The 26,994-nt window shown below is 32.5% G+C and overlaps 6 protein-coding genes across 7 annotated transcripts; 3 read left to right on the top strand and 3 right to left on the bottom strand.

Annotated features, from left to right (window-relative positions):
• Positions 1–113: 113 nt before the first annotated feature.
• Positions 114–6,779, top strand: LOC125056321 (protein CREBRF homolog). The gene is made up of 6 exons (XM_047659368.1): positions 114–1,400; positions 2,940–3,123; positions 3,481–3,685; positions 4,422–4,672; positions 5,098–5,214; positions 6,273–6,779. The coding sequence occupies exons 1-6, from the start codon at positions 678–680 to the stop codon at positions 6,365–6,367; spliced, it is 1,575 nt and encodes a 524-aa protein (XP_047515324.1). The 5' UTR covers positions 114–677; the 3' UTR covers positions 6,368–6,779.
• Positions 6,780–9,488: 2,709 nt separating this feature from the next.
• On the bottom strand, positions 9,489–10,788 carry LOC125056333. The gene is made up of 3 exons (XM_047659393.1): positions 10,508–10,788; positions 10,000–10,427; positions 9,489–9,728 (listed from the first exon to the last, which is right to left on the bottom strand). The coding sequence occupies exons 1-3, from the start codon at positions 10,594–10,596 to the stop codon at positions 9,556–9,558; spliced, it is 690 nt and encodes a 229-aa protein (XP_047515349.1). The 5' UTR covers positions 10,597–10,788; the 3' UTR covers positions 9,489–9,555.
• Positions 10,789–10,926: 138 nt separating this feature from the next.
• LOC125056275 (cullin-5) lies at positions 10,927–13,817 on the top strand. The gene is made up of 4 exons (XM_047659305.1): positions 10,927–11,128; positions 11,202–11,766; positions 11,846–13,476; positions 13,641–13,817. Exons 1-4 carry the CDS (start codon positions 11,120–11,122, stop codon positions 13,776–13,778), a joined length of 2,343 nt encoding a protein of 780 aa, XP_047515261.1. The 5' UTR covers positions 10,927–11,119; the 3' UTR covers positions 13,779–13,817.
• Positions 13,818–14,158: 341 nt separating this feature from the next.
• LOC125056294 (eukaryotic translation initiation factor 2 subunit 3-like) lies at positions 14,159–21,213 on the bottom strand. Of its 2 annotated transcripts, XM_047659334.1 has the most exons (9): positions 20,940–21,196; positions 20,579–20,753; positions 17,688–17,924; positions 17,031–17,248; positions 16,635–16,820; positions 16,310–16,492; positions 15,575–15,712; positions 14,533–14,681; positions 14,159–14,261 (listed from the first exon to the last, which is right to left on the bottom strand). In XM_047659334.1, the coding sequence occupies exons 1-9, from the start codon at positions 20,997–20,999 to the stop codon at positions 14,204–14,206; spliced, it is 1,404 nt and encodes a 467-aa protein (XP_047515290.1). In that variant the 5' UTR covers positions 21,000–21,196; the 3' UTR covers positions 14,159–14,203. The 2 variants fall into 2 exon arrangements, with proteins under 2 accessions (XP_047515290.1, XP_047515282.1); XM_047659326.1 differs by lacking the exons at positions 14,159–14,261; positions 14,533–14,681; positions 15,575–15,712; ... (2 more) ...; positions 17,031–17,248; positions 17,688–17,924 and adding an exon at positions 18,150–20,303 and having other exon boundaries at positions 20,940–21,213.
• A 35-nt stretch (positions 21,214–21,248) lies between these two features.
• On the top strand, positions 21,249–23,099 carry LOC125056346 (ATP synthase subunit O, mitochondrial). The gene is made up of 4 exons (XM_047659397.1): positions 21,249–21,408; positions 21,480–21,734; positions 22,470–22,661; positions 22,860–23,099. The coding sequence occupies exons 1-4, from the start codon at positions 21,382–21,384 to the stop codon at positions 23,013–23,015; spliced, it is 630 nt and encodes a 209-aa protein (XP_047515353.1). The 5' UTR covers positions 21,249–21,381; the 3' UTR covers positions 23,016–23,099.
• A 187-nt stretch (positions 23,100–23,286) lies between these two features.
• LOC125056361 (c-Myc-binding protein) lies at positions 23,287–23,955 on the bottom strand. Its single transcript, XM_047659403.1, has 2 exons — positions 23,780–23,955; positions 23,287–23,705 (listed from the first exon to the last, which is right to left on the bottom strand). The coding sequence occupies exons 1-2, from the start codon at positions 23,792–23,794 to the stop codon at positions 23,457–23,459; spliced, it is 264 nt and encodes an 87-aa protein (XP_047515359.1). The 5' UTR covers positions 23,795–23,955; the 3' UTR covers positions 23,287–23,456.
• Between the last annotated feature and the right edge of the window lie 3,039 nt (positions 23,956–26,994).

The following is a 26,994-nucleotide window of genomic DNA, read 5'->3' as shown; positions in this document are numbered from 1 at the left end:
TTGTTAATTTTCTTTTTTTTAAATTAACCGATACCGTGTACTTCCCTAGACAAACATCCTGCTTGACCTGTCACCCTCCCGTCTCGGTCCCCTCAAACATTGTGATTTTAGCAAGATTGGCAAATCCTTTATCTCTTTTTATCATATTTGATTTTGTATATCCATCGCTTTCTAATGACCTTTGAAAGCTGAATAACATAAAATCTTTGTTTACTTCTCGACTGGTCTAATCTCGTGGAAGTGTTTTTGTTATTGTGTCTCAAATTTTATCAGAAAGAGTGTTAAATGGTGATGCATAGATTGGGTTGGCAATACAGTTTTGTATTTTGACTTTAACTGATTTTCAATGATTCTAATATATTATATGTCCCTATTCTAGTGCTCTGAATAGTTCATATAATATCGAAAGTCATCGTGAATAATAATTATCAAGTGGATTTGAATTCTGTGGTGTGTTTTCCATTATGTAATTGGAAGATGAAATTGACCTAGTTAATTAATTTCATAACAATGTGCAATAGTGGTGGTGTGTAGTATTACTTATACACAAACAAAATAATAAACATTGTAAGCGACACGTGGGCCTCAGTGAATTAAAATCGATAAAGACGTAAGCGCGCGCCTGTGTACTAACGAGGCGATTCTACGTCCAAGGTCAATCTATATAAACACGTGCAATGTCGGATTCTATTTACAATCATGACTTTCTTTTAGATTCAAATTTTGAGATAAAACAGGAGTCGCCCTTCGAGCTGGGTACGATGTCTGCTTCCGTGCCCATTCCAAATAGACGTTCAGATTTTGGGGACTTGAATTCAGAATTTGATCTTTGTTTACAAGATACTCAAGGGGGTTCATTTCAAAGTGTGCCCTCATTGCAGTTCAACAAGTTTGCATTTGATGATAATAACACTAAACTTGAACCATATAAGATGGAGGATGATGATATTTTCCAAGTAGACAAAGCAGATTTAATATCTGGGCCAACACTAGCAGAGTTAAATGCAAATCCTGACACATCCCTTGATGATTTGGACTTTGCAGATTTGCTAATGCCTGAAGAATACTGTATACAAATAGGCGGTGCAATGAGTGGTTCTAGAAATGCATTAAACTCATTGCAGTCAGCTCCAATGACCTCTGAAAGTCCATGTAGTCCATACAGTCGGGCTCAGCTGGCATTTTCTCCATCAAGTCAGCACAGTTCTGCTTCATCGAGTTTTGCACAGCCAATGAATCAGTTGCCAGAACTGCTGCTGCGTATGGATGGTTACAGTGGAGAAATTTCCTTGGGACAGTCAGTTCCAGCATCTTCAGTATTGCCACCTTTCCCTACCAGTGTAAAAACACAACAGTCAACACTCTCTTCATCAGCACCAACACATTTAACTATGGAACAGGTAAAATATAATTATTTTTGGAAATCCTTAATTAACAGATTATATCTATATTGAAATGGAACATAAATATTTCTATCTACATAATTGGTAATCTGCATCTTAATTAGCCTTTTTAAAACATAATGCTTCATGCTTATGATTTTAATGACCTATTTAATTTTATGACCATATTTTCAACTGAGTTACGTCAAACATTCATTAATCACATATATGTTTTTATTTTATGAAGAAACTGAGAAAATAGTGATTCATGCAGTGCTAATGGAACTTGTTTTAATATAATCAAAATGTTTATTTAATTGAATAACAGATTAATATACACATTTATGTATATAGTTGTGATTAGCAATATAACAGCAACCTTACATCATTTTATTAATTACTAGCATCACTATAGTATTTTATCAACACTGTTTTATACACATTCATCAAAATATTATTGCTGGGAAATTTTCTTAGATACATATTTATATTTCAATTTAATTATAAAACTGGTTATTAAATTTTGAACTGGGAACTAAGACTACAATAGGATTTTACTATGTTACTTAATAATTTTTCTTTATAAAAATATTTATTTAAATTCTTTATAATTATAAAATTTGAATTGCATTTAACTTTTCTTACATTTGACAATTAACAGACTTTCATTAAGTGAAAGATACTGCATATTATTCCACTAATAAGAAAGAACACTCTTTTATTCTTCTTTAACGAGACAAGATGAGCGACGAGGGACATCCACTACTTCTATCAGGAACACAATTAAATAAGTGTTTTGTACAAATTAGAATCCTAATGCCGAATATTTAATATAATATATATTACATATATTGGAAATATCTCTAAGGGTAAGATTCCAAGTCGAGACTTAGCGATAGGTATGAATCCTGTATGTAAAATAGGCAATTAGACAAACGGGAATTATAGTTCCTTCCGCTTGACCGTATTCAACGAAAAGCCATTCGAATCGTCGACGACCCGTCACTTTCCGAGCGGCTTGATTCCTTGGCGTTACGTAGAGATGTGGGGTCTCTCTGCATCTTCTACCACATTTACCGTGGAGAGTGTTCAGAGGAGTTGTTCGGACTAAACAGCTGAGTTTCACCATCGGACGTCAAGGCAGAATACAAAATATCATCCGTATCACCTCGACGTCCGTCCTTCCACAACTGAGCCAACCAGCTGCCTACTGAAGTATTTCCGCACCCATTTGACTTAGGGTCCTTCAAAAAAAGAGCGTACTTATTCTTAAAACCCCCCCCCATGGCCCATACATTGCCATAAGGCCCTGTATGACTTAACATCAGATCAGTCCGTTTGCCTCCTATTACATAAAAAAATATTCGCGCTTTTTCTCGACTGTGAATCTTTCCCTAAAAGCCTTTATTTCTTTATGTGCGAAATTATTAGTTGTTGTCGTTGAATTTTTTAAAGTGTCTATGGTTAAAAGGGTAATGATACAGACTTGTTAAGAGGTTGTAGCGCCGCTACATTTTTTTAACCGAATATGTTTTTTAAATTGTTAATACATTCCAGATATGGCAGCGTCGTGAACCACGCAAGCATCTATTATCGACCAGTTCTGTGGCTGAGGCTGGTTCTATGTCTTCTTTATCTGGTGGTATCCTGAGTCCTGGGGCTGGAGAGTTCTCACAAGACGAAGATGATAGAGATGAATCCGATGAAGATAGTGACAGATATGAGGATCTATCTTCCGATGGTAAGTTTCTTTTTCGTAAGAACTTGATACAATTTAAAAAGAAAATATTCTATGGTGTTATTGCTACACCACTGAAGGAAACATTGTTGTTAATCACTTTTAAATAACCGTTAACGGTAATCAAGGCGGTGGGGTTGTTTTTTTTTTTAATAAAACTGCTTGTTTTATGAAGGAAAGAACTGAAAGAAACTATCATGTCCAAGACAAAAAATGTGTTGGATTTTTTATATATGGACGTCGTACATCACGTGACCTATAATTGATGGCGCCGAAAGTTGGATGAAAAATGGATATAGGAACAGTAACAGGAAATGTCATTCTTTTTGGAATGAATTTAATAACTCTTTTATATTTCAGAATCGAATGACGAGAGTACAGAAAAGAGAGAGGCTCGTCAGGCAGCTAAAAAGGAAAGGTACTTCTGGCAGTACAACGTCCAAGCGAAAGGCCCGAAGGGACAGAGACTGGTGCTGAAGAAGAAGTCAGAAGACCCACACGTATTGAACTTGGTCACCGATCCAGTTTTCAGCCCCAACTGTAACGTCAAAGGAATTAAACACAGGTACTTACAAATAATTTATTAAAGTTTAAATTATCTGTTGAATGTACTAAAATAAATTCTTTCAAAACATTAACCACCAAAACTTAACAAAACAAATTGCATTATTATTTATTTGTATTGATTTGTCCTGTATTACCAAGACAATTTAATTTTTTATCGATTTTTTTATTATTTTCGAGTATATATTGTATTGTGTATATGTTCATATAAAATTAACAAGTTACAAGACATTTTCCATTGGTCAATTGTCAACTAGTGATGCGACACGACCGTTAAACTTTTTAGTTTAATTCAATCAACTATGTATTCTTTTTTAAGTAATCGACGATTTTACTTATTAAATATCACGCGAATTCCTCTTGACTCTTATTGAACAAGATCGGGACTAAATTGTGTGAAATATTCTCATCTCTATGATAAAAAATTACTATTTATTAAATTTAATAGAATTATAAAACGGCCTTGACATTTGTCAGCGTGACCATGCTTACTAAAAAGCGCACCAATAACACTTTATACATATTTATAATCTGTAATTGGAAGAATGGAAGAATAGCTTTCCTTGCAATATTTGGTATACAGCGTTATATTAGGAAGATTTTTTTATAATAGTACCCAAGCATTGAAATTCTGTCTTTTCCATTGTTTACCAAAAGATTCAAACAATACTGTAATATAAGTATTTCAAATCCAATGATATACGGCAGACATAACCTATCCCAAAAAACAATTTCAGTGGTAAAGCAAGAAAAGGGGACGGGAACGACCTTACACCGAATCCAAGGAAACTACATCTCATTGGTTTAGAATTGGACAACTTAGGCAAAGTAATTAACGACATGATACCGGTCAGCGAGTTGCCGTTCAATGTCCGGCCAAAAACCAGAAAGGAGAAAAATAAATTGGCCTCACGCGCTTGTCGGCTTAAGAAGAAGGCGCAACACGAAGCCAATAAACTGAAATTGTATGGATTGCAACAGGAGCATAGTAAGTATTACTCATAGATCTAATAAATGGTTAAAGCAAAAGATTATCAATATTTTAATAATCTGTGGTTAAAATTAATAATCTCTATGTCATTGACTATAGAAATGGCGGGTAAAAATATGTAATATCAACTTCGTGTAGTCTGTGTTCTTGTTGCCACTACGCTTTTAATTTTCGTTATTCAGTTTGGTTTATGTTATTTTAAAATCGGACGTTTATATGGTACGAGAAATTATGTTTTTATAAAATAACTTAGGGTAAGATACAGTTCGCTCGAACTATGTGTCACAGTTTCTTTAATTTTATTTTGCCCTTAAGTGTCGATACTTAGATAGGAACTATAAGCATAAATTATTTAAGAAAATCAACTTATTTTATTTTAATTGTGTAACACAAATAAGTGTTAATTAAGAATAAATTTCCAGAACGTTTAATAAATGGTATTCACCAAATGAAACAAGTGATTGGGAACCGAGTGACGAACCCTGAGAGTAATGTTGAATGGAGCTCGCACCTTAATAATATTGTCACCAAAGCCACTGGTAAGTAACTAATAATAAATATCCATTATGTTTTATACATAAAAACGTATTTTTAAATGATAATTATATAATACTAGCGGACATGACAGACGATGTCCTGTACACACATCTTAAATAAAATATCTAAACAATTCTCGAAGCCACTCCACAAATACACAATACAAGCTGTGTAAAAAGGCTTACTATAAAGTTAACGATTATCTAGTTGATTAAAGGGCCTGGGACTAGTGCTATACAGGCTACTTCTAATTAATTTGCGATATTTGTTTTAAAATAAGTGTTGCTTGGCTTTTTCTCTCGGCCGGCTTTCCCTCTGTCTTCTTTGCCGATGAGTAGGGATGCCTACAGATTCAAATTTAATGACGTGGAATAAGTGATACCTGTATCTTTTACTCCATAATAAACATATATATTTTTATATTTTTTTTTACACCCAAAAATGTCATCAAAATCGGTCCAGCCGCTTTGGAGGAGTTTAATTGCAAACGTGTCATAGAAACGGAAGTCTCGAGTTTTTCTTACGAACTTACTTAAAACGCATGCCTGAGGTTACCAAACTTTGAAGAACACATGAAATAACCACTATAAAATACAATTTTACTGGATTAACATCTATGGAACATCTATATTTTCATGTAATTAATAATTATATTAAAGTTTTAACTGAAATATGAAAAAGTGTTTCAAATACCTGTCAACCTAGGTTTCTTCCAGATGTATGAATATCCATATGTCAAAAACTACTGAACTATATAAACTTTTCAGCAGAAATTTGTAGACAAACATACACGATGGAATCTGAATTATCCAATTCCAACCATATCACAGACCTTTACTGATAACCTAATATTTTATGTCGGTTAAAATTTTAATTAATATAGAAACTCCTTTATGAAATATAAATCAGGAATTACCTCTTAACTAAAGTACCCTCTCTCTTTCTGTCAAATGGTGTTTACTCTGTGATAGAAAGAGACAGATGATACTTTAATTAAAATGGTTACTGTAAAATTAAAACCTATATTTTCCTCATAGTTCATTTGTATATTTGTTAACAGAGGTGAAAATAGCTGGCAAAACGTCGGAATTCGTGAACGAAATCCTCGATAAAGTGCGAGCGGGACAGAACAATGGCGGCCTTTACGATATTTAAGGCGCCTCACACACTAACGTAAGGCTGTTTATGTACCTCCAAAGTTATCTCTAAAACCTTGTCCAAGACATTTTGTATTAGTCATTAGTTTCGAACGGCAACTAGCGATTTAGGAAGGGTCTATTGTAATAACATTCAACTTTTTATAACATTTAAGCAGACCGATCGTAACATAACCTATCGAAAATTTCAATAAACTCTTTAAAAAATGGTCTAATATTTAGATTTTTTTTTCAATAAAATCACAGATAACTTCGGTATACTACATTTTTAAATTGAGTTATTACAATCGAACCAATTTTGCCATAATCTAGGTATTGATATAGATATAAGCGTATTGTTAAACCAAATAGTGGTTAAAATTAGTTATGTTTAATACATTTTATTGCATAGTTTATTTTACTCATAAAAATACACATTTTGGATCTTCTATAAAAAACTGTGATGAAAACGTTTGACTTGTTGTTACGGCCCTTTTAACGGGCCAATTCAGCCTTTTAAGTATTTATTCAAAATGCTAATAAGTGCCAAAATGATTTATTTTGCTGACGAAATTATATTTTTCGATATGAGGTTTGAGATTTATATATAATTTATTTTTATACTGATATGTAACGTTATTTATTGTTATTTTATGAGTAAAATATATTTCCTTCATCGCTAATAAAACTGCATATATCCATATAATAAATTTTACACAAAATATAAAATGTTCGTGAAGTTGTATGAAGTAATTCCTACATGCATTAAAGTTCTTTGAATGCTTAAACGGTAACTTCACTTCATAAGTTTCATTTCCCCAAGTACAGCTTTACGTGCTTACTCGGAGTAGGGAAGTTTTAACGAATTGTTGTTGTTAACCTTGATTTTCTCTTGAAATAATGATACCAAGATTAATCTACATTTTCTCATCTAATTCCCATAGATATGTGCATGATAATCAATACACCAATGCCGTTATGGCGCTAATTATGTAGTTGTTTACGAGAATAAAATAAATTATAAACTTATTATAACGGTTAAAGTATATTTTAAAAATGGAAAGGTTTTAATGATTTAATAGGATAAAATAAGAAAGATAATAAACAATCAATTAAACTATCATTCGTTTACAATATAGGTGAACGGAAGTGCATATTTTATCTAGTTGTCTTAATCACATGTGTTTACAGGGTTATTTGATTAAAATAAGGTAAGGATTTTTTAGCAGTAACACTTTAAGGTATATGTCAGGTAACCCTATAAAGATATAAACATATATTGGTGTTGTTAGAAGGGTTAGAAGTATATTTATGTCACTCTCACCTTCATATTAAGGTCTACCCGCGGCTACTATGTGGGTAGTAACAAAATAGGTATTCAACCAATAATGATTAAATATGAACGTTTTAAATCCATGCAGCGCCATCTAGTTACTTAAGTTTCGTTAATGAGTCATAATGGACAAAAGTAAACATACTTGCATTTATAAAATAAGATGGTTTAAAAGGAGTTGATTTATTTATTTTTGACAGTTGGAAATGTCACTTCCCTTAGACGATGCGTAAACAGAAACGAAGCTCGATTTTTGTAAACCTAACTTGGACAGCGCTCCGTAGTCCGTCCGTGTGCGTATTTGAAACTAAATTTTCATCGAATAGTATTCGTGTAGTATGCAAAAACTGTACTGTAATTGTTTTTTTTTTTACTCGAAACAAAATTAATTGACTATTTCGTTTAAATTCTGGAGCTAATCAAATTAGGCGATGGGTTATCGTAAACCTCACCCTTTTTAACCAAACGTTACAAGTGGGCTCAAAATATATTTTTGAAAGAAGTGCATTTATTTAGCACCTGAATTAAAATTTGATTAAACCATTTTATTGCATTGTTTTTTAATAACAGGGTCCATATCAAAACCTTTTAGTTGATAATTAAATTAATTTCGCCTGCATACATATCTCATACTAATTATCACTCATTTGAATAAGATCTTAGCACGTAAAAAGTATATTTTATATTTAAAGTGGTAAAACATAGGTTAAGATTTAAAACAGAATTTTACTGTGTGTGATAATTTACATGTTTAATGATATTTTTGTTTAAATAAATGTGTATATATTAAAAATATGTACTATTTTGTCATGTGTAGCGAGTAGAAATTAAAATAATATTGAGCTGTAAGGCCTAGTTTTGTAATATGAGTGTACACTGTGTAAAAGAAGTTTAAATATTTTGAATTGCATTATTTATAAAGGCATATATACAAACATATAAAATGTTTTTGTAGTTTATTAGAAAGCGGAAAATGCTAAAAAAAATCGAATTTTTCTATTAACACTTTATGATTGTTTAGTTTGTAATGTTTTTTTATTCGTTAAGTTTTTAATAATAGCATATATATTATATATTCACTCAGCCAATGTTAATATTTACATGTTATTAAAATTAGCTCACGTTAAAGCTACAGATAAGCTTGTGGTATAAATTGTATTCATCTTTCCTGTAAAAAATACCAAACTATATTCCAAGTTAGTGGTATTTATTGGAAATTCTTCACTTGGTCAGATTAAATAGCTAAGGCAGTCAATCTTAAGTCGCCTTATGCAAAATATTCTAATTTTAAAATATGCTTGCAATATGTTATGTTTGATATTCAAATTAATTTATTTAAAAAAGATTTCAAAATTGTCATTGTTACATAAACAGGATCATAAATACATACAATACAGGATATATGAATTCTTAGTTTGTGTTGTAACCACTGTCAGTTTGTGCAAAAAGAGAGAAGAAAAACTGGTGTGGCAGTTTAATGTTAAATAATATAATTCTTATTTGCTACAAGTCAAATAGTATAAATTATATACATTTAAAATTTTCATAAAATCAAGACCATTATTTTTGCAGACTATTAAAAATTGATTAAAACCAAAGTTGACCTTCAGTGGTCTAAATCAAATGTTAGATGTTCTTCGCACTTAACAGTTTTTAAACAAAATATATCTTTATCTTAAACCAAACATAAGTGGTCTGCGATTTAATAGGCTGTGCTTATTTGTATAGTTTTTATTAAGTTTCATTTATTGTTTTTCCTAATAAATTTATGTTAATTGATTGTAATTTTAAGAAATAAAATAAACTATTTTACAATTATTATTTTTATTCCACCATAATACCATTACACATTTTGAAAATTTCAATACACCATACTATATATAGAGGTTTGAGTTAGCTACACTGTTTGGCATTTGGTTTGTTGAAACAGAAATTTCCAGATTTTGTAATAAGCTGTATAGTTCCTCCAATTGTGAGTTTTCTAAATATTCCATAAAGATTACGACCGCCAGAGCGCCTAAATTATAGTGTTCTCTTAAAGTTATAACTGAAACAAATATAAAAACACAAAAGTTATTAAAAGTTAAAAAGCTACTTCATCTTTAAGCTGGTAAATAAATATTGAATTTATTTCGAAAATTCATTGTGCATGAGTAGTTACTTTAAGTAAAAACCAAAATAATATAAATATTCATCCAAAAAAATGTGGATTGTCACTTATGTAAAGTATTAATAACTAATACTCACATCCTAATTTAGCAGTGTAAATTTAAATGTGTGATATTATATTAATAAAAAATAAAATAATTGATTCATACCTCCTGCTGCAACACCAGAAATTATATTGGGTTGTTCTAATTTTGGAAAGTTAAGCCCATGAAGATTTGTTAAGCTTTTTGTTGTTTTTAAACACCTGATAACATAAGGCTGGTAAGTTAGGTTACTGGTTTGATATTCAACCAGAGGCTTATTTAAGAATACTATTATATCTTTGCTCTTTTCTATAAAATCGCGAAGTAGCTCCACTATCTCACTACTCAAGAGTAAGTTGTAATCCTTTAAAATGCATATGTACGCATTTCTTAATTTTATTTTGTAAAGACTTAAGCTAGCTTCCTTTACAGTATTTATTAATACTATAGAATCTTGCTCCTGCAGCCTTACTTTGTCTGATATATGTTTACCATCAAGTATTAATAAGAGATCAACTATATCAGGAACTTCCAATATATTTGTCCATTTGAGTCTGAAATTGATTCAAGAAATATTCAGTTAAAAAATATTTAAAGTTTTGTTTACAGATTAAAAGGTACGTAGAATAATTACCCGCTATTTTCAGTTCCTTCAGACAAGTCGTCCCAGTCTTCCCATGCAACTCTCGTTCCTGGCTCCACGATTTCTCCAAATAAACTCATATTAAAGTTGCTATTGGATTGACTTGCTTATTTAAATTCCTACGATTTCAATTGTTTGTTTTTAGTTTAGACTACACCTCTTTGAAAAGCAGGTGAATTGTTTTCAGATTATAAATTTAATAATAAGAAATAACTATTAAGATGGTCTCACTCTGACTGGATTTTTTGATTTTTGTTTGTAAAATAAAATGTAAATTGTAATCATTATAATTAAAATCTGTTGATTCATTCATGTTAGTCTGTGTAGTGTGAAGTGCTCTGTAGAAACTCTAATGTCTGTAATTACGTTTGACACTAAGAAAAATGAAAGTATTAGGAGTTGGGACGTCAACGATCGTTGAAAGTCATTGAACAATCAAAGTTTTCTTGCGAGTTTCGATCTCTTCATTGACATTCTTAAATCTTGATTATATTTTTATAAAGCATAACGATAATAATTGTAAATACAAAATACTTTCTAGATAAGTTATGATAAAAGCACATAGTCCATAAGTATAAATTGATTGAATTCTGAATTTGAATCATGTTAAAAGTGAGTTTTACCGCGAATTAATTTATTTATAGATTTTACATTTGTGTACATTATACGGTTCAATGTCTTACAGGATAAGGGTCAAGTCACTTTTGAAGACAAATGGCCCGCTATGCGTCCGATCGTCCTGAAGCTGCTCAAACAAGAAGCAGTAACACAGATAGAATGGCAAGATTTGTTTGGGGCAGTACATTCCGTGTGCCTTTGGGATGAGAGAGGTTCATATAAATTAAGAGACGCGCTGCAGCAAGACATTATGATGTATATTAAGCAAGCCCAAGCTCGTGTTCTTGCCCAACGCGAAGATCAGGCACTTCTTAAGGCATATATAGCTGAATGGGGCAAATTTTTCACCCAGTGTAATTATTTACCAACACCATTTCGTCAATTAGAGAATGCCATAACTAATGTGAGCAGTAAGGTAACCAGCTCAAATGCTTCTAATTCTCAAAAGAAGAATAATAACAATAATGTGGAGGATAGTTTGGTTAGAAAACTGATGCTTGATTCTTGGAATCAAAGCATATTTATGGATATCAAGCAAAGACTACAAGACTCGGCGATGAAACTAGTCCAGGCAGAACGAAATGGTGAATCATTTGATTCTCAACTTGTTATTGGAGTTCGAGAATCATACGGTAAGAAATTTTATCCTCATTAAAGTATAGTATATTATTTTTTACTGTCATTTTTATTACAAAAGCATAATTTTTTTAGTGAACCTATGTTCAAATTCAACTGATAAGCTTCAAATATATAGAGAAAACTTTGAAGCTGCATATATGCAGGCAACAGAAGAGTTTTATAAGCTAAAGGCTAATGAATATCTCCTAACAAATGGTGTTCAAGCTTATATGAAGTATGCAGATTTGCGGCTCAAAGAAGAAGAAGCCAGAGCCCATAGATATTTAGAACCAGGAAGTGGGAGTGTTGCTGCATTAACGCAGTGTTGTGAAAGAGTTCTTATAGGTGAACATATGCCCACGCTACTTGCAGAAAGTGCTCCACTAATTAAAGCGGGAGAAACTGAAAAACTGCAATTAATGTTCCGACTCCTAGACAGGATACCTGAAGGTGTCACTCCTATTTTAAGAGATTTGGAAGCTCACATTGTATCTGCTGGCTTAGCAGATATGGTTGCATCTGCAGATATTATTACAACTGATTCTGAAAAGTATGTTGAAAGGTTGCTGGATCTCTTTAAGCGGTTTAGTTCATTAGTCAGAGATGCATTTCTTGATGATCCCAGATTTTTGACAGCTAGAGACAAGTCATACAAATGTGTTGTTAATGATACTACAGTCTTTAAATTAGAATTACCGGCATCTGCTCTTTTACGTGGAACTAAAGGCACAGCTCCAGAAAGTAAATGCCCTGAATTGCTTGCAAATTACTGTGATATGTTATTAAGAAAAACTCCTCTAAGTAAACGCTTAACTAGTGAACAAATTGAGTCAAGACTGAAAGACGTTCTCTTAGTCTTGAAGTACATTGAGAATAAAGATGTTTTTATGAGGTATCATAAGGCTCATTTGACTCGAAGGTTGATATTAGACTCTAGTGCAGATTCTGAGAAAGAAGAAGATATGGTTGAGTGGCTGCGTGAGGTGGGTATGCCTGCTGATTATGTCAATAAGCTAGCTCGAATGTTCCAAGATATTAAAGTGAGTGAAGATCTCAATACTCAGTTCCGTGGCGAAACAACTCGTCATGATGCAATCAATATCAAAATACTTAATGCTGGAGCTTGGGCCAGAGGCTCCGAGAGAGTAACAGTGAGTCTCCCTCTCGAGTTAGAGGACTATATTCCTGAGGTTGAAGAGTTTTACAAAAAGAAGCATTCTGGAAGGAAATTGCAATGGTACCATCATATGAGTAATGGAACAATAACATTTGCAAATTCTGTGGGAAGATTTGATCTGGATGTAACAACATTCCAAATGGCAGTGCTGTTTGCATGGAATCAAAGGCCAACAGACAAAGTAACTTATGAAAACTTAAGACTAGCTACTGAATTACCTGATCCCGAATTACGAAGAACACTTTGGTCTTTGGCTGCATTTCCCAAGTTAAAAAGACAATTATTATCCTACGATCCTTCTGTGCAGAATCCTAAAGATTTTAAAGAGAACACAGTGTTCTGGATCAACCAAGAATTTGCTCTGGTTAAAAATGGCAAGCCTCAAAGAAGAGGCAAAATTAATCTTATTGGACGACTTCAGTTGAGCACAGAAAGGTCTCAAATCGAAGATAACCACTCCATTGTTCAGCTCAGGATATTAAGAACTCAAGAAGCTATAATAAAAATATTAAAAATGCGAAAGCGCATTACAAATACAGCTTTGCAGGTAGAAATATTTTTCTTAACACAATATTTGCTTTCTCTTAACATATAAGTGATTCGACTATCGAAAAACGCGCGGTGAATAATTCTTAAATAAGCTTATAAATCCTATTTCGCTTTAGAATTTAATTAACAATAATTGCTTTAACATCTTCTATTTTTTTTCAGAGTGAATTAGTGGAAATTCTAAAGAATATGTTCTTACCTTCAAAGAAAATGATTAAAGAACAGCTGGAATGGTTGATTGAGCATAAATACATGCGTCGGGATGATGATGATATCAACACATTTATATATATGGCCTAGACCTTGTGTAATAAAGTGGAATAAATTATTAATCTGTTCTATGATTTTTTTCACTGTATTTAACCTGGAGGTTCTAAGTTAAGTAAGGTTCTCAAGAATTGGATGTGTTCATTTATTTCCTTCTCTTAAAACACTTACATTTTAGTGTCACGATTTTCTTCTGTAATTTGTACTGAAAATTTAAGAAAATTGGGAAAGTATATCTTTATGGTTCAACAAAAATGTACATAGCTTTTTCGTAATAGTACACACCATTTTTTTTATTTTTATTGGTACACACAAAAATTTTCTCTCCTTATGTTTTATATAGCAAATATTATTTTAAAATCAAATAATTTATTATTTTCTTACACTTGAGGTATGAAAATGAGACATGTTTGTACTATATAATATATTTTATTAAATATAAAAGTGGCGACTTGGATTTAATTCTTTAGAGGCTCAATTGTCTCACCACCTTGAATTTGTCCCCAACCAATCAATCTGGAAAAGAAATATAATTAGCCTCTTAAGTCTCCTACTAGATGGTGCTGCAGTCATTTGAAATTATTCGTAATATTATTTAAACATATTTCCAATTACATTTTTTCATGGATGTTCCGACTTATCTATAATAATGAATTGTCTTTACCTCGACTAAATACTTTTCTAATATTAGAATAAAATAGGTTATGGTATTTTAGTAAAATAATTATGTTAATGTTGTCATAAGTAGTACCTATATAGAGTATTGTTATAATTAATGAAATGTTACCTCCAATGGTTTTCCACTCTACGACTGAGAGCCACCTTTTCCCCGACCTCGGTACAAACAGGGCTGGTAAGGGCTATTTTGGCCAAATCAGCTTTAGTTGCGATCACACGGCCACCCGTACTTAGAGATCCGATGTTAACTAGTAGTGCCTGAAATATTAATAATGTTAAATTAATTAAAAAAATATTGGTGCACAGCCGGGGATTGAACTTATGACCTTTTTACAAGTATGAGTGTTTCAATGCTCGAATTTTTTTTTTTATATATGGCCTCCATAGGAGTATTTTTTGGCAAAGACAAGAAAGAATGATAGTTTAATTGAATCACACAAATAAAAATATAACTAAATATATGAAAAATTTTAATTAATAAGCTCAATTATTTCTGAAGATTTACAATAATTATGTTAAAACTTAAAAGTTTTTGAAGTAAAACTTCTTTAAGCACGACTAGGGAGTAACTCGGTTTTTTTTCAAGTAACGCTTACACTTTTTGCTTGTAGTCTTTGTAGTTTCTGCTATTTATAAATAACGACAGCGCGTTTTATAAGTCCGTCAGCGCCATCTAGTGGTGCATTATTTGAACTGATTTCAGACAGTTTCTTGGTAGTGTTTATTTAGGATAGCATTCACTCGTTTTATTTGATACTGATTCTTGTCATTATGTTATTATTAGTATATTTAAAATGAAAATCCATGCTAGAAACATGTGACCAAATTAAAATTCCACTAAAGAGGGAAGGTTCCCATCCTAGCTTGCTTTTCTTTTGTACGGCTAGTTTTTTTGCTTCATTTCGTATTTTACCATTTCGGAACAAGTAAATTAATTATCCTAAAAATCTGGTCTATATTATATAAAACTAACAAAGTTGTATATATAACAGAATAGCGATGAAAGTTCTGGAAAGTCGAAAAAAATATTAACAATAACGCGTTATTCAGTCCCCGCATCGTAACGCTTTACTTGCTCCCTAAATATCTGAATTGAATTTAAAATCTTGTCAAATAGAATAAAACACAAAAAAAATGTAGAGAATATTTACCTCGTTCTTCGTCAACTTCTGAACCTTGGCAGCTTTCTTGTCTCCCTCGGTCCGTACTCCGAGGAGTCGCTTGAGAAGGTAGTAGGAGACTTCCAGCTTCACGAAGATACCGGGCAGAGCTCCCACCGCACCTAATACCTGGAAATCAATTTTGATTGCATTATTTCCCTTTGACACCTTTTAACATCATACAACCGAATAAATGTGAAACCGCAGCATAAGCTAGTTTTAAATCAAACATTTTTGATAAAATTTTTGCGATTAATTCACATATTATGTATTTTCAAATCCATACAACAATGAAGTCATCGAAGGGCTCAGCCGATTGTCAAAGAGGGGGGAAGCAAGAAGTAGAAATACGTACAGAGGATGGGAAAAGTAGGAATAGTAAAGCAAGTGAATATTTAATCATGGTCTTGATTGTACAACAAATAAAACATGTAATGTATAAGATATTTTCAACTTTATTTTTTTGACAAAGTAATTTTTTAATTTATACTTCTGTCTTTTGTATAAAAGTTTTTGGTATGTGTAAAAGGAATTAACTAACTAGACCCCCTTCCCAAAATTTACTAATTTAAAGTTTTATTTTTCAGTTTAAAAAATAATCATCGAATACGAGTCATAATTAGGAATTTTATCCATTTACTTAGAATTATTAGGGCGACATATTTCGGGTGCTTTAAAAAAGTCAAATCCCTCTTTATATAGATAATATAGATCCTTTATATTTACCTGCCCAACCAGCCGATCAGCTCTACAAAGCGTGGGTTCAATCTTAGTTCCAACCCCAATGAGTCCTCCGGGCGCCGCGAACTGAAGTTCGTTTTGTTCCGCGAACAAGGAGACGATTCGAGAAAATATCGGACGACATGTCAACTTGCCTTCCGCGTCTTTGCTTACGAGACCCGGACGGACCTGGAAAAATATATTTAACCTATAATTCTTTAAATAAATAAACCTAAAATCAAAAATATTGACAACAGAAGAACCATTTTGTAAAATTAATTTATAAAATATGTTTTTCTTGGAAAAAATTAAAATAAATAAAAAACCTCACCTCTATCTCCATACCAACAGTCAAAACTCCCTGAAGAATAGAGCCACCGGCGACTCCGCCCCTGAGGTCATCGACCTCACAACCCGGCTTGTTGACATCGAAGGACCGAATCACAATCATACGCGGCGGAGAGGTAAAATCACGCATCGGCACTGGGATTTTTTTTGTTATATATTCGCATAGCACCTGAAATATATAAAATATTTAGGATTACAGCAGAAAGATATAAATGTTTTTATTTTCTATTTTGAGGAACTGTTGACTTTTTCTTTGCCAAATTAAGCCCCATATTACTAAACATATCTTAAGTTCTGGATCTGGATAATTAATATTAAACTTGCCGTGTTGGTGGGGACTATAAAACTAGAATACGGGCCTAATTCAATAAGTTCATACCTCAATATTATATTTAAGTTGAGCAGATATGGGTATAATGGGAGCACCATCGGCCACTGTGCCTTGAACGAACTTGACGATTTGCTCATGTTGTTCCTTGGCCTGGCCTTCTTTGACCAGATCTATTTTATTTTGGAGGATGAGAATATGTTTCAGCTTCATGATTTCAATGGCAGCTAAGTGCTCACTTGTTTGTGGTTGAGGGCAGGATTCGTTACCTAAAAATATATTTCTACTTTATAGAGTGCAATTCACGAAGACGCGCCCCACCAATTCTTGGTTGAGGGGATCGCGGAGTGCGGGGAGTGTCAGTTGCGAACCGTCAGCGGTTCACTGTAGTGTGCGTGTGTACATCGACGGAAGCTTGCACACATATACTATAAACGGTTAGTAGGAATAGTGGGGCGCGTCTTCGTGGATTGCACTATCTATACGTACATATAAGACAACGAAAATAACAAAAGGTGGTGTTTAGTATAAAAATTAAATAAATTTTAAGTCGCTTTAAATGGTGATATTTGCAGGCCTGTCTATGGTACTTCAAATATATATATACGTTAAGCAGAAGTAGTTTTTACTTATTACTCGCTTAGTTTCCCCGTCCACGAGAGCTTATACTAACGTTGAACAGGAATATAATATCAGCCTGCAACTTACCAGCGATTAAAAGTAAGGCAGCGTCCATAACGGCGGCTCCGTTAAGCATAGTGGCCATGAGAATGTCGTGCCCGGGGCAGTCCACGAAACTGACGTGCCTTATGAGTTGGAAACGGCCCGAACATGATGGCCTCAAACAGGGAAAGCTATCGTCCTTAGAGGATCCGCCCGATATAAAACTTGTGGGCCGAGGACATTTTGCGTTGTCACATTTGTAGATTTTCGCGTTCGCGTAACCTATAATATAATCTCTGGGTCAATTTCAGCAAAGGCTTAGTTTGTAATCTGTGTTTGGGGAAAATATAGAACATTAGTCTTTACCAATTTGACTATTTATGGAATGACATCGTATCATTAATTATCTATAATATTCGAACCCAACTTCTTTAGCCGAATGGAAACGATTATTAGGAATATAAAAAAACTGAATTATTAGTAAAACATGAAATAAAATCGCAAAAGCAAGTAAAATAAATCTAAATTTATTAAAAAATATATAAAACTATACTGCTATAGTTCGCATTATACATTACATAAAAAGGCACTTGTACGGAATTGTATTACAATGAGAAACACATTCTGAATCGAGTCTATCGCTGAACTCCAATAGTGCGCAGCCGATATGTTCATTACATATGCCCAAATTTACAGAACTATGGTATAGTCATACTAATTCATATTTGTAAGTGTAAAAACAATGTAAATGTAACAAAAATACATATAACCAGATAAAATCTTACAAACTAACTTACAATATTTTAGGCTTATTTCGAGTGGAGAACAATCTTATGTGATATAGCATAAACATAATAAGTTCCTTAATTATAAGTTAATATAATATTCGCTTTCTAAACTTTGTCAAACTAGAAGACCAAAACTTATGACATCACTATCAATTTAAGATAAATAAATTTTTAACCCAATAAGCATTTGTTCATGCAACTAAATACAAATATAATTTTAGATAAACTTATGTTTAAAAACAAAATCGTTAATAAAAAATACTTTTTATAATACTATTCATAACCAATATTAAAACTTAGGTTAGACAGTATTCACTTTGAGTCATGATTTTTGTGGTCTTCTCTTAAAATATATACTTTCTACACTTAACAGCTCCACATTTACACTCTGTTTGTTTTCTCAAACTCTTATTTTCTTGATGTGCTTCATATCTCAATTTTACCGGCGATACTGGAGAACTGGCCGTGTTGCCTTCTGAAGGAGACGGCAGATTTGTGTCTGGATCGCTTACTTCTTGTGGTACTTTATGTGGTGATGCCGGTTCTTCTTCATTAGTCCTATGCAGATAGTCAAAGCAAATTTCTTCCCCAGCTTCAATGTTTCTTGTTGCAAATAATGCTAACATGGGTAAATTTGGATCGAGACAATCTGCCCACACTGCCCACACTCCAAGATTTGGCTCACAAGAGTGATTTATAAAATGTGATACATTACCGAGATTGCATGCATCAATGGTATACGGATTCTCAGCAGAGTTAAAGTCCAAATCAAACAGATAGGTAAGGCCATTGGCGTCATACTCCCTTCCACGCTTTTCTGCTTCTTCAAAAGTAATGACTTCACCGACATATTGACAGATAAACTGACCTTGATAAATTTTTTGACAAGTTTTAACTCCCCACCCACAGCCATTATTTGTCCTGAATATTGTGAGCTTTATGTTTCTACCTTTCTGAACTACACGATTGTTACAATTATCTGAACATTTACATGCTTTGTTACACTCAAAGATTGGCGTGCCAGATGCCACTCTTAGCCTCTTCTTGATTGTATATGCAAATAGACCAGCTTGCATTCCACAGCAGGCTTTTGATCGACAATTGCATGCAGTACAATCACAACCGATGGGTGGTTCTGTTGGTATAACGACTCCCACCCCTGGAATACATTCATTGATGTATGTAAAATTCTCTGGAGGGCCACACAAATCAAATTCATTTTCAACAACTAACCTCTTACATTTATCCACTTGATTCAAAAACTCCTCCCATTGCTTTAAACCCATAAGTTGTCTACATCTTTTTCTAGCAGAAACATACATTTGTAAGATATCTCGTGTTTCTTGCACTAAGTTAGCTACATGGCATTCTTCTTTTAGAGTGAGGGTTGTCAGGCTTAATAGTTTTAATAAAAGTTTATCTTTTAAAGTTAACAAGGGAAATTCTTCAAAATCAACTAATCTTTTAACAAGATTCTCTTCACTGAGTAAGTTGTCAAATGACAATTCACCTTTAAGTTTTTCAAATGACTTACAATGTTTTTCTTCTTGATGAAATAAAAATGACCGTAGAATATCATGACATTTATCTAAGTTCTCAATTGGTTCCCAAGTATTATCGCTATCTGGCCAGCCTCTCCATTTTATAAAGAAGTATTCTACACCATTTTCAAACTTAAAATCAAGTATATTTTCAATGTTAAACTCTTCTAACTCTTGAGTTTTCTTTTTTCTTTTCTTTGCAGGGGGTTCTTCGGGCTCAGGCAGTGTAGGCTGATTCTGTTTTCTTTTAGTTATTTTTCCTTGAAATATATCTTCAGCTATTTCTTCACTTCTTTCACAAAACATTCTTATGAGTGAGTCAGATACACGCTCTGCAACATACCATGTGTATCGGTTAATGAGATTTTAGAAGGTACAATAATAAATTTAAATTTAGAGAATTCAATTCCAAATTAAGCAATTCACATGGTATTTTGCAAAACAAGCTACTCTTAAAATTGAAAGATAAATAAGTGTATTTACTAGAATTTTCTTAAAAAGACTACTAAAAGTATATAAATGAAATTTGTGTATTTCAAACTAAGCTTATCAGTATTAATATTGCAATTTACAATAAAAGACGGATTTCTAAGATTGACAAACTTACCCAATTTAATAGTAATGTTTCTTTCAAGCTCATTCTTAAATCTGACGGTTTGTACTCCTGATATAGCTTTCACAACAGTTGACTTCCCATGAGCTACATGCCCAATTGTTCCAATGTTGATGGTAGCCTGTCTTGATATAACTTCAGGAGACAATGCCGACAATTTTGTGACATCCTGAAATTTGAGGGAAGAATGAGAAAAAAAACATCACTTACAATGACTGATATCGTTACAATTCCAAAACATGATGCAATAATATAAATACGGTTTAAGTGAATGTTATTGTTTATAGTAAAAATATAACATATAATGTACTGTATACGAATTTCAGCCTTAATTATATTATTACACTCAACATACCAATTTAGATAGATCCTGCTGATGCAAGTTAGATTGAACACGGCCTTCGTTTGAAGCCATTTTGGTTTTGGTTTTACTTATTAAAAGGTGAAATTGCTAGTTAGAAGTGTATAAAAATACACAAGAATCCTATAAGTTATTTTAAATTTTTAACCATAACCTGGTAAAATATATAGCGTGGCCCTATTTCGTTGTCAGATATATTTTTTTATTGGAAACGGAGGCTTTAATGTCACAAAATTTTGTGGCGCCGGCGGGTATAGACTATGGAAACTTCAACATCATTGTCAAATAATTAACCTTAACGTCGTCTAACCGACTTAGTCGCAAAACGTCAATTGTCGATGTGTAATTTATTTTTAGTGTCATTGGCTGTGGTAGTGTGATTGGGTTTTGAATTATATTTTAATAAATTTCAACACACAAAAAGAAAAGAGATATCATGTCTCTTATGAAGACCAATATGCTGGTAAATAATTTCACCCTTTATTATTTAATTTTCACGTAATCTTAAAAAAATACATTACGTAATCTTATCAGGTGCGCTCGCTGAGCACATCGTCGGCCGCAGCTCAGCTCGTGAAGGCCCCAGTACAAGTATTCGGCATTGATGGCCGATACGCCACAGCATTATATTCTGCCGCTTCCAAAAGCAAATCTTTGGACACCGTCGAAAAAGAACTAGTACATTTCCAGAAATCGATAAAGTCGGATGCGAAACTTAAGGAATTTCTTTTGAACCCAGTTCTAAAGAGAAGTATTAAGTCAGAAGCTCTCAAGCATTTGGCTTCTAAGGTAAATTAAAAACCTCTTTGTGGTAAGCTGGTAGTTAGGGAATATTGTATCTGAATTGAATAAAAATTTCTACATGTAGAAATTTATAAAGTACTTACTGAAGTCAAGATCAGTTACATACTATATGAACTTTACATGAAGTCTTCTTATAACAAACTTTAAAAACAAATATCTTTTAAACTGATTAATAAATATAATAACCAGTAAATACTTAATAACTTTGCCTAGTTATACAACAATAAGTATTCATATTTATAAATTTCTACCTAATATAGTAATAACTTTATACATTTTTATTTTCTATATTGAAGTTTTATTTTGGGGTATTTTTTTTAGTTTAGGAAGTGTGATTATAAAGTAATTATTAAAATATCAAAGGAGTTAAGAGACAACACAACAATCCCCTTCTACCAACTTCGAAGATGTAGAGTTTATAACTTAATATCATATATTTTTTAAACTGGCTTCGGTCTGTGTTGATTTTTTGTATTTTACCAAAGTCTTTTGTGACTTCTTCAAAGATAATTCCATGTATTAAAATATAGCTTAATGAATTCCACACCTAAACCTTCTTTAGTAATGAGAATTATAGTTAAAAATTAATTTTAGGAACCTAAACTCATCAGCACCTCAAGTGGATTTTTTAAATTTTAGTGTACAGCTATCATCTGTCTTATTTATCAATGATAATACCTACCAAACCATTAAAACGTACTTATGAAATTTCCGTTACAGACAAGCATGTCACCAAACACTGGTAACCTACTTAGTTTACTGGCTGAGAATGGGCGTCTTGGAAAACTTGATACTATTATCAATGCTTTTAAGATAATTATGGCTGCACACCGTGGTGAGGTCACCTGCGAAGTAATAACTGCCAAACCATTGGATGCTGGTCAGAAACAGAACTTGGAAGCTGCGCTTAAGGTAAGCCATTTCACTTAATTCATAATTTTTCAATATGTGATCAATAATTTATTGAAGGATGACTTATTTACCTGTCTCCAATTAATAATTAAAGTCATTCTTGTTGTGTCATAACGTGTTCTATTGTTATGTAGTCCTAAAATAACATGCTAAAATTTCTCTAAGCAGTCAAACTATATGTTCTAATTATTGTTTTAGAAATTCCTCAAAGGAAATGAGTCTCTGCAACTAACCGCATCTGTTGACCCCTCATTGATTGGAGGTATGGTTGTGTCCATTGGTGACAGATATGTGGACATGAGTGTTGCTAGCAAAGTAAAGAAGTACTCCGAGCTCATCAGTACTGCTGCTTAAAACTATAGACAACTAAGAAAACAATGTAGAAGTAATTTATTCCTGTTTAAAAATCATACATGAAAGTAAACTAAATAAAATCTATATTGTTTGTTTCTTTATTATTATATATTTTTATATAAACAAGCAAATAAGCTGCACAAAACTGTCAATATAATTTTAATAGGTATCTTTCAAACTAACTTATCTCATGTACTGATAAGTTATTTACTCAAGATCCTGATTTCTTCAAATGATTTATAATAGTTTTAATAATAAGTAAAACCCAATATAATTTAACTTATTTATTAATTAAATCCTTTGAAACAAAAAGGTGCCCATTGCACGCAATCAACATAACATACTCATGGTAACTTGAAACAATATTTGCAATATTAACAATTCAAGATCAAGAATTATTGAGATCAAAAACTTATTATAATACATCTTTGCATAGCTCTCTCAGCCTTCTGTTGGAGCAGCTTCGCCTTTAAGAAGTGCATTCTCTGCTTCTAACTCTGCAATGCGAGCTCTGGCAGCCTCTAATTCATCATCTCCACCATCTGTGCCCAAATGCTTTCTCACATATTCCAATGCATCCTCTGGTTTATCTGGTTCTTCATAAAGGCTTACTAGAACCTTTGTCAAAGCATCCATTACACCAGCTCTTTCTAAATATCGGCGAAATTCTTCCCGTTTGGAATCTATTGGCTAAAAAAATAAGTTATTGAAAAAATTTTAATTCGTTGACGAGGAATTAGATTAGACAGTTTAAAAATATTTACCTTGTACGACGACATTTTCCACTTTTCACAATATCTAGATATAAGAAATTAAGAATAAGAAGGTGTGATAAAACAAAAATATATATATATATATATTCCTCTAGCTTTGCTTTTGGAAAAATTTAGATAGATTGCTTGTTGATAATTTTTTCAGTTTCTTGCACAGACTAGCACTGTACGACATGAACAGACCACTGGTTGGTTTATTTAAAGACTATAATCATTATAGACAATATTTTTGTGCGTTTTCCAATTACAGCACTAGAGCGCATTATGCGGCATAATGCTCAACGTTGAATGTTCCAACTACAGCAACGCTTCGCACAATTGAGCACTCTCAAAACTAATGCTCTCGCGTGCTTCTAGCAATAAATACCAACACAGTGACAGAAAATTGACCAGTGTTTTTCTTTAAGTTGGCATTTATCGAAATTTTCGTTAGTAAATATTATTTATTGTTGAAAAATTTGTAAGGCTTTCGTTTCGTCGTAGATTTTGACAATAATTAAACGTTTTTCAAACTGCTAAAAAAAAATAAATATAAATAAGGTATAAATAATTACTTTTTTATATTCCATATTTAAAATATGAATACAATTTTATTTTAAAATTCGGATCTGTAAACAAATTTATTTTACAGGATTATACTTTTGTAAAAATTGCAATGGTTTTGAAAAAGTATATAATTTTTTTAGAAATAATTTAAAAAAAATTACTCTAAACGTAAATGATGTAAACTTCTTACATGAAACTATATATTTTACTGTTAATTTAGCTTGTTAAAACCTTATATTCTTTAAAAGTTTTCTCTTATTTCAGTAAAAAAATGTTAATGAAATAATTTGATTATTAAAATAAGCGTAAAAAGTTTTCAACCAATTATTTTTGTTAACCACATTATTTATACATTAATGAGGTTGCTAACTCTATTCAGAACATTTTTTTTTTCAACACTGACTTAGCGCACTCTGCTGATGCATTTGAAAACTAATTCACGTTCCAATTAAGCTTCAGCATTATGCGGCATTGTGCGGAACTGAGTCGCATTATGCTCTGTAATTGGAAAACGCACTTTATAACCATATTTTAAATAACTTAAAAAACGTTTGTAACTTAAATGAATAAATAATAGGCCAGGTGAGTTTATGTATGTTATATAATTTTACAAAATATGATAGGTGTTTTACCAGGTCATCTCAGTGCCTCATAGGTTAAGTTCCAAAAATTTATGTTGTAATAAGATTTCAAATTAATTTACTAGTTTTAAATTTAATTAATAAAATACAAAATACTTTAAAAAATTGAAATATCGATATTTACGACTTTCTGGCCTATGTTATCTAATATATAAAATTCTCGTGTCGCGGTGTTTGTGCTTAAACTCCTCCGAAACGGCTTGACCGATTCTCATGAAATTTTGTGTGCATATTGGGTATAACTGAGAATCGGACAACATCTATTTTTCATCCCCCTAAATGGTAAGGGTAGTCCAACCCTAATTCTTTAAAATTTTTATTTTTTTATGATACAACATTAAAAAATACATACAACCCCTAATTTTCACCCCTCTACGATCAACCCCTATTTTTTATTATAAATGATAAACATGGCAAAACTACGTTTGCCGGATCAGCTAGTTTTTTATAAATTATATAATTATATGATAAAACAAATTATATATTATAATTATTGATCCGGTTTCCGGTTCCCGATAGGTACACCAATTCATGCAGTGTCATGTAATGAGTGCAGCGGTGCGATTCTGTTAATCCGTGAGTTCACCTCGCACTAACAACGCTCCCTTCGTCACATTTTTGGAATCTCATGGTATTCTGATAAGCAATTTCACATTACATCTTGACAAGCGGAGGGAGCTTGTAGTTTAATGTTTATCAGACTGCCAAATCGTAAAATTACTGCTTCACAACTAATTTGAGCGCGACCGCTGTGAGAGTTCGAAAAGTGAGTTACAGAATCGCAAGGCAGGTCGTTTTTTTAGCCACGCTATATACTCTCTTGCGTCCGTCAATATTTCAGCTATTTTGGATCTAACAGGCATCACTAGGAACGATGGCAATGGCGATGGCCTGGAGGATGGGACGGGATTTGGTATGTTATGCTACTTGAGTGGAAAAGTTAGCCCCTCGGACAAGCATAAAAGCTGGTGCGGCCGCAGAGCAGGCAAATAATAATATAAGGGGAGGGCCGTGGGGTTCAATTGCACAGTCCTTAATTAAAGATTTAACTTGGCACCAAGTAGATAGTACCGGTGACCCCAAAGCTAGTGCGTTCCTCGCCAAACGAATAAGTATCGCAATACAGCGAGGAAAAACTGCCAGCATTAAAGGCACAACGACCAAACAATTTTGTTTTATTTATCTTTTTTTAACTATTATTTAGGTTAAGAATATTGTAAATATTCTATATTTGTGTAAATAAAATATTTTTTATTATATCCTTAAAAAATGTCAGCAGAGAAAGAGCTGAGTTTGAGTTCAAGTAAATTTATTTTGAATTAAATATTTTCCAAATACCAATTGAAATTTACGATACCGTGTGTAAAAACAATATTGCATGACTTCAAGTCTTTTTTGCTCAAATAGTAAAAGTGATAAGTAATTATTTTATCAAAAATATAACTTTGCTGATTCCTTTATAATGGGTAAGCAATATGACAATATGAATAATATGCTATTAAATGCAGCGATTAAAAGTGATTGACTTAGGTTATCAAGCAATGGTTAAAAATTTTGATAATTTATTTATAAATGTACTTTTGTTCATGATTTACTTTATTTTAATTTAAATAAATACTGTAGCTGTCGCATTTCGGCCAACTAAGCTTTCTCTACCCACCGCCGTTATTTTAAAACCCGATTGTGTACTGCCGACTGCGCAGTAACTAACTACGACACCCGCAGGCCGCATGCGCTATCAACAACCAAGTTGACAAACAACAAATTCAAGTTGGCGACGCTCGTCGGACCGCGCGTGAGTTATTTTCACGCACCTCGTATTGTATTCGCGTCTAATTTCTGCATAGTTATCGATTTCAATCTATGCTATTTTAACTAGCCGCCAATTTGGTGTCCAATGTAGAGCCCATCAGGTTAAATTACTTATAGTATCTTTTATTTAATGACACTTAGATCGAGAAGTTCAGTTTCGGATGATTCAATAATACATACTTTAAGACATTTAATATAGGATATATT

Source organism: Pieris napi, chromosome 2, assembly GCF_905475465.1.
Source record: "Pieris napi chromosome 2, ilPieNapi1.2, whole genome shotgun sequence".
Taxonomy (NCBI): Eukaryota; Metazoa; Arthropoda; class Insecta; order Lepidoptera; family Pieridae; genus Pieris; species Pieris napi.
This window is presented reverse-complemented; position numbering and strand designations above follow the sequence as displayed.

What these genes read in the sequence shown, in the direction of transcription:
- LOC125056321 (XM_047659368.1), top strand. Translation starts at nt 678, where the DNA reads ATGTCGGATTCTATTTACAATCATGACTTTCTTTTAGATTCAAATTTT. An exon ending in TGAGGATCTATCTTCCGATG is followed by an intron (nt 3,124 to 3,480) that starts GTAAGTTTCTTT and finishes TTTATATTTCAG; the next exon opens with AATCGAATGACGAGAGTACA. An exon ending in TGGATTGCAACAGGAGCATA is followed by an intron (nt 4,673 to 5,097) that starts GTAAGTATTACT and finishes ATAAATTTCCAG; the next exon opens with AACGTTTAATAAATGGTATT.
- LOC125056333 (XM_047659393.1), bottom strand. Translation starts at nt 10,596, where the DNA reads ATGAGTTTATTTGGAGAAATCGTGGAGCCAGGAACGAGAGTTGCATGG. An exon ending in GAAGGAACTGAAAATAGCGG is followed by an intron (nt 10,428 to 10,507) that starts GTAATTATTCTA and finishes AATCAATTTCAG; the next exon opens with ACTCAAATGGACAAATATAT. An exon ending in TTCTGGTGTTGCAGCAGGAG is followed by an intron (nt 9,729 to 9,999) that starts GTATGAATCAAT and finishes TATTTGTTTCAG; the next exon opens with TTATAACTTTAAGAGAACAC.
- LOC125056275 (XM_047659305.1), top strand. An exon ending in TGGAGTTCGAGAATCATACG is followed by an intron (nt 11,767 to 11,845) that starts GTAAGAAATTTT and finishes TAATTTTTTTAG; the next exon opens with TGAACCTATGTTCAAATTCA. An exon ending in TTACAAATACAGCTTTGCAG is followed by an intron (nt 13,477 to 13,640) that starts GTAGAAATATTT and finishes ATTTTTTTTCAG; the next exon opens with AGTGAATTAGTGGAAATTCT.
- LOC125056294 (XM_047659326.1), bottom strand. Translation starts at nt 20,999, where the DNA reads ATGGCTTCAAACGAAGGCCGTGTTCAATCTAACTTGCATCAGCAGGAT. An exon ending in AGCAGGATCTATCTAAATTG is followed by an intron (nt 20,754 to 20,939) that starts GTATGTTGAGTG and finishes CTCAAATTTCAG; the next exon opens with GATGTCACAAAATTGTCGGC. An exon ending in AAACATTACTATTAAATTGG is followed by an intron (nt 20,304 to 20,578) that starts GTAAGTTTGTCA and finishes GGTATGTTGCAG; the next exon opens with AGCGTGTATCTGACTCACTC.
- LOC125056346 (XM_047659397.1), top strand. Translation starts at nt 21,382, where the DNA reads ATGTCTCTTATGAAGACCAATATGCTG. An exon ending in TCAAGCATTTGGCTTCTAAG is followed by an intron (nt 21,735 to 22,469) that starts GTAAATTAAAAA and finishes TTTCCGTTACAG; the next exon opens with ACAAGCATGTCACCAAACAC. An exon ending in ACTTGGAAGCTGCGCTTAAG is followed by an intron (nt 22,662 to 22,859) that starts GTAAGCCATTTC and finishes TTATTGTTTTAG; the next exon opens with AAATTCCTCAAAGGAAATGA.